Source organism: Astatotilapia calliptera, chromosome 22, assembly GCF_900246225.1.
Source record: "Astatotilapia calliptera chromosome 22, fAstCal1.2, whole genome shotgun sequence".
Taxonomy (NCBI): Eukaryota; Metazoa; Chordata; class Actinopteri; order Cichliformes; family Cichlidae; genus Astatotilapia; species Astatotilapia calliptera.
In genome coordinates, this window is record NC_039322.1 from 29633682 (window position 1) to 29644565 (window position 10884).

General features: G+C 39.8%; 1 protein-coding gene across 7 annotated transcripts; it reads right to left on the minus strand.

The window, feature by feature from the left end:
* Positions 1–2133: 2133 nt before the first annotated feature.
* LOC113015278 (uncharacterized) lies at positions 2134–10659 on the minus strand. 7 transcript variants are annotated; one of them, XM_026157232.1, is made up of 6 exons: positions 10337–10659; positions 9592–9664; positions 5708–6769; positions 5470–5625; positions 4353–4445; positions 2134–3351 (listed from the first exon to the last, which is right to left on the minus strand). In XM_026157232.1, the coding sequence occupies exons 4-6, from the start codon at positions 5572–5574 to the stop codon at positions 3034–3036; spliced, it is 516 nt and encodes a 171-aa protein (XP_026013017.1). In that variant the 5' UTR covers positions 5575–5625; positions 5708–6769; positions 9592–9664; positions 10337–10659; the 3' UTR covers positions 2134–3033. The 7 variants fall into 7 exon arrangements, 1 of the variants encoding a protein (XP_026013017.1); XR_003271077.1 differs by lacking the exon at positions 2134–3351 and having other exon boundaries at positions 4356–4445; XR_003271073.1 differs by lacking the exon at positions 2134–3351 and having other exon boundaries at positions 4356–4445; positions 7004–9664.
* Positions 10660–10884: the final 225 nt, after the last annotated feature.

Sequence of the window (10884 nt, forward strand, 5' to 3'; positions counted from 1 at the left end):
ACCACGATGCCGCCCCGGGCAACCGCCCGTGTCGCCCGTATCTAAAACCGCTACTGCTTGGAGGTACAAGAAAAAATCAATTTACACCCGTATATGAATATGGTTCCATTAACACTCATGCTGTACAGAACCTGTGATGTCCAGACGGTATTCCTCTGGTGTTCTGCTGTGAAAAAGTTTGGATGTATGGATTAACATAGTTGCCAAGGTTTCAATCTTCTCTTATTTTTAGGGTGTGATCAGGACAATCCCTGAGAAGATGGGTCTGCAGGGGATTGCAAGTAGCCAGGGTCAGGAGAGGGTGTAAGTGGGAAGCCCACTGCTGCTACTTGGCCCTGGTTTGCCCTCATGGACGAGGTAATAGGACAGAGGCCTTTCATTAGGCCTCTTGTCCTACTTTCCACTCTCCCTGAGGACACTCCAGGGCCAATTTCAGTGGGTGACCAAAACTTAGCGGGATCTGACACTGATGAGGAAGACAGTCAGCCACCGACAACAGGAAGGAAGAGGAAACGGGATCGGGATGACGAGCTGCTCAACCTCATCAGAGAGGACATGCAGTAACAAAGGGAGGCCGAGGAGAGAAGGGCGCAGGAGAGCAGAGAGCGAATGGATAGACTTTTTTCGATTCTGGAACGTTTGATCCCATAATGACTGCTGATCCTATAATGACTGCTGCGCCCCTCTAATTTTCTTTGACATTGTCTTTCTGTGTATAATTTTCCAGGCACCAGACACCTTTTATTTCCTGAATTGCAGATGCTTTCCTTTTAATTATTTTGTTGCATTGTGCTATTTGTGTTGGAAGTTAAAAGTCTTATGTGCGCAATAAATGGAATCAAACAGTAATTGTCACTGAACCCATTTTATCAACATGTATTGACATGATACTAAGTTTAAAAATGGATATTCAGTCAAAAACAGAGTACATATCAAGAACAACAACAAAAAAGAATCATCAGCATCAGCAGTATTTGAAGACTACAATATTTGCAGCTATTTACATGTGTTCACACAAGATTAACCTGAGTGACCTGTTCCTGGACCGTTTCTTTCACAACTCCAACAAATTACAGGTGGTGTCTGGCAGTGTTGCTGGATCTGCTGAAGACAGATCACACATAGATGGAGTGCTGCAACTGTGACCTACGGTTACTCTTTTGTGGTCAGCGAGTGGAGAAACACAGGGTGGTCTGCAAAGAGAGCTTTAGGATGCTTCCTCCCACTGTCCACTGCATTGTCCATCTACAGGTTTGCAGGGCTGACTCAATTGACGGCTGCTGCACCACTAAGATGTCAAGCAGGAGATGGTGGATGCCATATTACTACTAGTATAATACTTGTAACTCTGTAGCAGACAATAGTTTGACAAAGTGCAATATGCCACCAGAAAACGGACTCCTAGACAAATTTTCACTTGCCTGTTAACAGTAGTCGTGGACTAGTGGTACCTCCTCCAAGACTGACACCTCAGATGACAGTTGGTCCCGCCAAGGAGCACCACTAACTGCCTCCAAACCAGCCTCCCCCTCCTCATCCTCCGCTCATCCACTGGGGCCACGATGTCACCAGCACTGAAGCAGATGTTGTGGAGGATGGCATACACTCAAAAAAATAAAACATTAGATTTACTTAAAAAAGTTATGTCAAGTGGTTCCACACAACTGCTTTAAGTAACTTTTAAGAAATGTTGTTACTTAGTTTGAACTCAATACTGTTAAGTTAGATTTACGTAAGTGTATTGGCTAAATGTAACTTAATTGCAATGCTTAGCTGATACTTATCTTTGTTGCTTTAAGCCTACATAACTTGTTTAGGCAATATCTTTGTAATACTGTTACTTAGCTGGTACATAACTTTTCTGCTTTAGAAGGACATAACCTGGTTAGGTAGTATCTTTGTAAAACTGTTATGTAGCTGCTACATAACTTTGTTACTTTTGAATTATATAAAATTGTTAAGTAATTTCTATTCAATACAATTACAAATAAATCATTTACACTGGTTACTTCCATACAAAATAGCAAAGTTTCTTAAAAGTTACTTAAAGCAGTTATGTGGAACCACTTGACATAACATTTTTAAGTAAATCTTAGGGAGATCTTTTAGGAAGAAATGAAGACAGCACCCAAATTATCAAACACAATCCTGCCTTTAATAAGCACATTCAGTGCATATAAAATACTTTTTTCCAAGCACAACAGCTTAACACAAAGTGCAATCAATGCAACTTGTTACAAATTCCAAGTGAATATTTTGTGCAGAAAATGTAGATCAGTATAAAGTGCTAACCAACTTGTCGTCAAACTAAAATGATTAAAAAAAATGATCCAACAAAGTCCTGTCTTTACTAAGCACATTCAGTGCATATTAAATACTTGTTGACAGACCGAAAAGACTGTAGAGCCGTAGCTTAACACAAAGTGCAATCAATGCAGACAACTTGTTACAACTTTAACTAAATACTTTGTGCATAAAACAATATTTTACTTCAAAGATCAGTGAAGTGCTAACCAACTTGTCTTTCAACTGGTCCAGAAAGCATCCAAATTATCAAAAAAAATCCTACATTTTACAGGACGTTTCAGGAATTCTTTTCAAACACTGATAAGCATGAAAGAGCAAACTAAACTCATTTAAAACAGTGAAAATTGGCTGTTTTGTTCAAAAACTGTACTGTAAAACAGTGCTACTCAGTTTTTCAAGTTATGGTTACATCCCAAGTTGCAGACAGCTGCCAAATATCACATTCTTTGAAATATCAAATCACAGCGGCCTAACCGCTAAAACTTTTTAAAATGTCTGTCATTTTCTGTATGTTGTCAAGTAGCAGTAGAAGAAGTGCAACACCAATTTTTTAAGTAACAGTATTTTGCTAAAATGCAAATGAACATTATTGTTCTCTAAAACTGGTGAATGTTCCCAAGAAACAGTACTGACAATGAAAAAAAGTGTTTATGAACAACTTAACTATACCTGAACGTAAAGCATTCAAACTAAGTTAAGCAATAAGGGCCTCCCGCTTCCTCCTCTTTATTCAAGGAGTTTGTTTCTGAGCACTTGAACTTTGTTTGATAGCTTCTTAGCATCAAGTCCCATCAGTACTTTCTGAAAAAACTCAAAAGTGTACCTGAGGTTGGATGGGTAGCTCATGTTTAAAGTGTAGATCAGGCCGAACAACAACACAACAGCAGTGGCAACATCAGGAAGATCTCTGAGCACAGCGACACCCTCAATTATGATACCAATGTCTTCTGCCGGGTCAAGGTCACGCTCTCCTTCTGGTTTGATGACGTAGATGCCAATGAGCGTCTTCTCCATTTCACTTTCGGCCTCATGGAAGTCCACATCCTAAAAAAATTAATAAGTAAATAAACATAATAATACAAGTTGCAGGGTTTCATATCAATTAAAGGGATATTCCACCCAAAGTGGAAATTTGTCTATTACCATAAATTGCCAAGAGTTAGATAAGTGAGAAAAAAGCATTTTGTAACCAGCACAGTACATTTCTGATCTTATACCCATTGTTCCTGGTGAGCTCAATAATCATGTCGACTGCAAATGAAAAGTAAAAAGTAACACGACGGATTTGCAGGAGGAGGCGATTTAGACTTGGGCCTACATTACGGTTACGCCAAAGCACCCTGTAACCCGCCATGGCATAGCACTTGGATACAACAACAGTGGTTGAAAAAGCCTCTGGTTTCCATAAATAAACACATATTCGAATATCCATGCACCGGCGGCTTACAGTGTTGTATGTGGTAACCATAATGTATTCCCAAGTCTAAATCTACTCCTCCAAATCCTTCAAGTTACTTATTACTTTTCATTTAAAGTCGACATGATTATTGAGCTCACCAGGAATAATTCGTACCATTAAAGAGTCATTTGCAACCAAAATGTTTATAGTTCCCATTCACTCCATTTTTTAAATGCTAGGCAAAAGCAAATAGACTGCTGCCGGATCAGGAGAATTATTGCACTGGTTACAAAATTATTTTTTCTCACTTATCTTACTCTGGGTAATATGGTAATAGACCAATTTTCACTTTGGGGTGGAATATCCCTTTAAGCTGCAAAACAGTAGACAGCTCAGAGCGAGATGAGAGGTGTTGGTCCATCATCTAGATTACACGGCAGAACAACAAAGCAGAAAGACAGTACACTCAGCCCACATTACACCCCAACTGTAATGGCAAGGGTCACTCCCGCATAAGCTTGTGCTTTTATATCTCCAATAATGTTCTAATTTTAACTTTTTGTTATAATCTAATGAATGTGTGTGAGGAAAAATTACCGTCAGTTAAATTTTTATTACTGGAAATTGTTTCTATTTGATTACTTGCCTGATATTCTTTGATCAAGCTGTTCGGATCTTCATTGAGGTAGACTGCAAGTCCTTTCAGCGTACACACTCTTCTCATTGCAACTGTGTCGTTCTGTAAAACATAAAAGCAAATTTTACTTAGCTAAACTTTAAAGACATTTTCAGTTAACTTCAGCAAAATAAATGTATATAATGCTTTGAGAAAAAAAGTCCATGACACACTACAGAAGAACAACAAAATTTAAAATAAAAAAAATTAAGGAAAGAAGGAACATTATCATTTGAAAAAATGTGACGAGCAAAAAAAGGTAACCACAGGATCCCAAAAAAAAAAACAGAAACCCGACCAAAAACAGCAGCATGAAGAATCCAGTGAGGAAGAGGATGAACAAGAGGTCACACCAAAGCCAGCCTGAACAGAGGATTTTTTTTTTAAAGTAAACCACTGAGTCCACTGATCTAAGGCTTAGGAGGAGAGTTCCAGAGTTTGGGGGCCACAGCAGCAATGATCTGTCACTTTTGGTCTTTAGACTGTTGTGCACTACCAGGCTTTGATCACTGGACCTCAGGGACCTGCTGGGGGTGTTGGGACTGAGAAGATCTCCATTGTATGATGGTGCTTGTCCATGTAAGGCCCTAAGGACCAGAACCAGGATCTTGAAATGAACCTTGAAGTTGACCAGCAGCCAGTGACGCTGGAAGAGAAGCGGGGTGACGTGGGTGTGTTTGGAGGACTTGAACAGGAGGTTTTGCAAGGACAAATGAAAAAACAGTTGTAGTACTAAGCTCAGAGACCTCCCTTTATCCCGTCTTGGTTTGAAAGGTGCCTGATGGCAGTTTATTCTAGCTTCAGCTTTTCTACTGTAAATGCCAAAATTCTCCCCAGGGAGCCGCGGCAAATCCCGTTTTGGAAACGCTACTGTCCTGTAAAAACAGCTTTTAATTCTGGCAATTTTTTTTATAAAGTATCCAAATCAACTTAAAACTTTATTACTGTGACAACACTATCATGAAAAGGACAAAGAATAAACAATCCCATAATACCAACATTAAACTTTACCTTACAATAGAAGGAGACAACAAAATCATATGTATTAAAAGAGGGAATGAAGCATTGAAAAAAATTAATTCCAAACCTCATCAATTGCAGCCATGATTTCTGTGATCTTGCGTCCAGATGTTCCTCCCTTGTTTCTGAAGACTTTGGTCAGTTTGGTTGTGTTGTTGTCCAGCTGTGCCATAAATGTGGATGTTAGCGGGATCGTAGTGATGCGCTGGAATTCAGCATTTATCTGTAAAATAAACAAATGTTTAGCGTGATGGGTTTAAAATATTGCATGTGGAGTGCATTTGCAGATCAACTGATTCAGTTACCTCACGTGGAGAAAAAAAGAGCTGGCCATCGGCTTTTAAAGTCAGCTACGAAGGGCATGTCCTGAAGAATTTCTTGCCTCCGGTGAGGAAAGGTTTGGGCCATTTTTGCTTTGATGGTTTCATTGTTGTTCTTCTTCTTGAACTCTGAAAGCAGCACCAACCTTTCTTCTTCCTGACTCTCTCGGGTTTCTCCAGCTGGATAATCAGGGCAGAAATTCACCTCTGCTCTCCTGGGTTTCTTGACTTGGTTGGGATGCACATTACTGTTCCCTCTTCTTTTGAGAGAATTGATGACCAACTCACTACACCCTAAGTTCTTCAGTTTTCCACGATAGTTTGACATTTTATACTTCAAACTGATCTTCCATGCAGAAAATCCAGTTTCTGAACCCTTCTCTTTCAAGCATGGATGCTTTACAACCAAAGCTTGGCAAACATCACTAAGATTGCTGTCTGAAGGGTAAGCTTTGTACTTCATAATTTCTGAAGACAAGCTCTCTAAAATGTCAGACTTGAGCTTTGGTTTTAGGGTTAAAAGTGTTCCATTGGCTCGGAATTCCTGGTTGCCTTTTGTCAATTGCAGCTCTACATCGAAGCTAAACTCAGGTATGCGAAAGTCCAGTGGCCAGGCTTCTGATCGCAGCGTGGAGTTTGCTGAGCTCGAGGAGCTTGATGACCTGGATTCTGGCGATGACAGTATATCTGTGTCATAATCCGGGTTGTGGCCAGAGCAGGGGCTACCCAAGTTAAATGAGGACACACTGCTTTCATTACTACCAGTGGATGTTTCTGGAACACCTGTTTTAATCACTTTTATTTTGTCCATGTCTTTTAGATCAAATGTGGATGTCATGTTAAGGAACTGATTAAAATCTGTGTCCATGTACTGCAATCTGAACTGTTCAGAAACTCCGCACTGATTTTCAATCTCCGCTTTGAGCTCGTTAACATTCTTTGGTATCCCCAAAGGAAGGGTTAACTTGAGTGCGTTGTTCTCCCCCAGGATTATCAGAAGCTTTGTTGGGGCTGTCATTTCTGATGTCCCAATCTCCAACTGTTACTCTAAAAAATAAGTGCAAGAACATGAGCAGGTGGTTCCCAAACTTCAGTACATGTTACATTTTTTTAGTGGTATTCAGAATTTTGCAGCACAATTTTTTTTCTAGTATTTTTACAAGGCTTGAAACATATCCGAGTAGATTTAAGTTCTGGTCCAACTATTTTTAAGGACCAAACTTTGAGAAGAACTGCTATACAGCACAAAAATTAAATCGGCAACATGGACATTAAAATTACCTGAACAGTGTATGTATCTCTTTAATGTAACCATGCGAGAAGCTCCGACTTGGTAGTCACAAAGTGGATAACAATCCACCAGATCCTCATGTGCAACAAGAGAAATTTCCTTTGGAGATGGGTCAATTTTGAAGGATCTATAGTGTTCAGTGTACCACGAGCTCAGTTTTTTTACTATAAACACCAACGAATCTGCCAAAATACACATCTGCAGGATTTCAGCAAACTCTGGCAGACCCCCCAGTGATCCATGTACTATTAACATGCCCTTCCTGTAGTAGATGCCTGCAACAGACACACTCTGGGCAAGGCTAACTACAGCTGTGTCAGGGTACTTTTCAGCAAGACAATGTGCAATTTCACGTTTGAGAAGTTCTACTGGGACTGCCGAGACTCATGAAACCTCAAAAGTGGCTTTGCTACAGCCTGATGAATGCATGTAATGGCCAATCATGAGCTGGTGTTTGGTTGACAAAGACAGGGTTATGTTTTTGAAGCAGTTTGTGTGTCTAGCAACTTTTTTTAAAAACGTGTGCTTTGCCTCGAATCTGATTGTCCATAATAAGGCAAGTGGACCAAAATGGCGAATTATTGAGGGATAATGAGCCAGAAAGTGATGTTTTGGCAATGGTCTTCTATCTGGGCATACTTCTTTGTACCTTTGATGGTGGTCTAAAATCTTACTCTCCAGGTATGCAACTGAGTCACTGTTATGAACAGGACACACAACAAGCTCAACAATATCCTTCAAATCTAGTAGAAGTTCCCAAGCTGGTTCGTTTTCAGGTATGTGTTGTCCAATAATAAGTGGCAGAAGTCTTAGTAAACACCAATTTTCATGTGCATTGCCACCAACAGTTTTTTTACTAAGAAAATTGTGAGGCAATTTCTGAGGGCGATTAGTCTGATCCCCTCCTTTGTAGGGAAATGACTGAACAAGTCTATTTAGATTTTCAAAAGTGATGTACTTCTTGCCTATTAGTATTCGAAGGCACTCAGCTATCTCAAAAGGCACAATACCTTCAAAAAGGTCATGTGCAAGATCAGGGGGGAATCCTGTAGTGACCTTGAAGAAAGACAGACTGTCTGCTAAGACACACGAGCTTTTCACACCACAACAAGCTACCCCTGTCTCACGTGCAGTTGCTATGTGTACACGATGGAGCTCCTCAGTTCTCAGAGAAAAGTCACTATTTGTAGCTTTTGATTCAATTTCTGAGCGTGTAGCAGTACAAAACCTGCAAAAGTAATCTCCAGAAAAACTTTCCACAAAACCGGCCAATCCATGAGCTCCGAGGCTGTCTGCCACTACATATTGGACAGTGCCTTTAAAGTTGACCCCTAAATTGTCAATGAACACTCCCTGCTGCTCTAAAATGACAAGGTCTTGCAAAAGTGGCTCAAATATTTTTGAATAGCCAAAGGTCCTAAGGTCCTCACTTTTGCACAAGAGAGCCAAATAAATAGAAGAGAGGGATGAATGACTACCTGGTGGCAAGTTACCTAAAATCCAGTAAACTGAGCAAAGTTTATGCTTTTTCCGTGATGTCCCCAATGGATTGCAAATTTCGAAATCATCAACATAAAGACAAATAGAGATTCTTAGTTCACCGCCTGAGAAAAACTCATTATTTTGAAAATGTAGACCATCTTTATATGATGTATACTTTTCCTTATTTACAAAAGGATTCTGATTGTGGCTAGTGACAAATTTGTTCAGTATGTTTTCTTGTTTAAATATCTGCTGTAATGATTTTAGAATAGGAATATACTGAAAGGTCCTCTTGCTTTGGGAGTCGAGAATGTATTCAATTGGATCAATTACTTCAAAATGTTTTCTGTAATACTGTCTGCGTTTGAAGGCAGTGGCAAGTGTGCCGTCCTTTTCTATGGCTTTTAACAAAGGGTTAAAAGAAACTGCCTTTGTCAGTTCTTCAATAACAGGCTGGTCTAGACAAAGGTTATGCTTCTTGAGTATGTCTACAATTACTTGATTTGTCAAAGGCACTGATGCACAGCTTATCAGGTAGTGCAATTCTGAAAGCAACTCGTCAATTGCTATGCTGGGAACATGAAAATAGTTTTCCAACTTAAGTAAAAGAGATGCAAAATTAAGTTCTATTACATTTGCCAAATCTTCAGTCTCACTTGTAGTTGTATCGTGATCAATATTTGCACTTATGTCCTCTTCTACAATAGTGTCTGTACTGTCATCAGCTGATGTTTGGCCTACAATAGTGTTAGCGATACCGATTTTAAAGTCTTTTAAGGTATAAGGATTGTGTTTCCTATTTCGATGAGACTTGAATGTACCATAGATATTTGTTTTGAAAGAACAACCCTCAAACATGCAATGCACAGTCTCGTTATATTTTAGATGGTTGTTAATGTGAGAAAAATACTCCTGCTCCGAAGCTATGTTGCAGCAGGAACACAAATGGCAGTTAAATGTTGCCAAACTCACAGACTTGTCTAGAGTTCTTTGGGTATGTGATCTGCTTAAGTGGCTATGTAGAGCATTCCATGTTTTGAAAACACAGACACAATCAGAATAGGCACATGGATACTGCTGTCTACTATGAACTAACCTGTAGTGTTTTAATAACAGAGCTCGTGATGACACCACTTTTTTGCACAATTTGCACTGCCACATCAACGTATCTGGGGGAGAAGCACAAAAGACATTTTCATTACACTGTCCCTGAAAAAACTAAATAATTTGCACATTGTTAATGTTTCATATTAATCAGTTTTATTTTTAATATTGTATGCTACAACAATGAATTTATTGATCTACATCATCACCACTGCATATTGTGTAAATGTGTGTGTAATCTGACATTAAAAGTCGAGTGAGAAATCCCATGGACATTGTACAACATTAATGCAGTTCATCTTACACCAGCTTACTAAATGCTTTCTGCAAGCTACATCAAAACGTAAGCTGAAATATTAGACAGAAAATACACCCTAACCTGTCTGCTAGCGAGGAGCGCTTCTCCACTGTTGTTGGCTAAAGTGCAACGCAGTCAGGCGTCCGAGTATAAACTTGGCGCGAAAGTGCGTGCCGGACCGAATGCGCTGCCTGTACCGACGCATACCGACACATACCGACGCTAGCGCTACACTACATTTGGGCTGAAAACAGAGCTTTGCTATTGCAATGGAGTCCCCTCCAAAATTATTTGGAAACTCACGTGCAGCAAGTCCACGTTAGCAAACCTTTACCGGGCAAAACCCTGCCTGTACTCTTTTCTTAGTAGCACTTGCGACATTAACTGACGTGTGAACATATATATGTAGACGGGCTTTACAAGAAAAATGACTTCTTACCTGATTTTTGGACAAAAATGCGGCTGAACCAGTCCACATGGCGAAGAAATAGCAAGCTTGAGAAAGAGGGTGGTGCGCATGCGCATTGGCCCTTATTTAGGCGGGCTCTGCACGCAGCAGTATGTGCAGAGGGACAAACCTGTGAATTTACTCAACAATGTTACGTTGACACAGTTCAATGACTTTGTGTAACAACAAAAAGTAACAACATTTCATTAAATTTGCACAAACACTTTAAGGATTTTTGCAAAATCGAGTTTATTAAGAACAAACAACAAAATCTACTTTAGTAAAAGCAGAGATAGGCTGAGTTCATTTTTTTGAGTGTATACTGTTACAACCTGTAGTGGTTACAACACAAACACGTGTGTGTGTGTGTGTGTGTGTGTGTGTGTGTGTGTGTGTGTGTGTGTGTGTGTGTGTGTGTGTGTGTGTGTGCGCACACACACACACACACACACATTTGCGCACAAATATTATATATTGAAATATTCACATGGCATTAGATGGTCACTTACGTGGGGTACAAAGGTGTGGTGCACTCCAGT

What these genes read in the sequence shown, in the direction of transcription:
- LOC113015278 (XM_026157232.1), bottom strand. Translation starts at nt 5,574, where the DNA reads ATGGCACAGCTGGACAACAACACAACCAAACTGACCAAAGTCTTCAGA. An exon ending in TCATGGCTGCAATTGATGAG is followed by an intron (nt 4,446 to 5,469) that starts GTTTGGAATTAA and finishes TATGTTTTACAG; the next exon opens with AACGACACAGTTGCAATGAG. An exon ending in GCTTGATCAAAGAATATCAG is followed by an intron (nt 3,352 to 4,352) that starts GCAAGTAATCAA and finishes TAATTTTTTTAG; the next exon opens with GATGTGGACTTCCATGAGGC.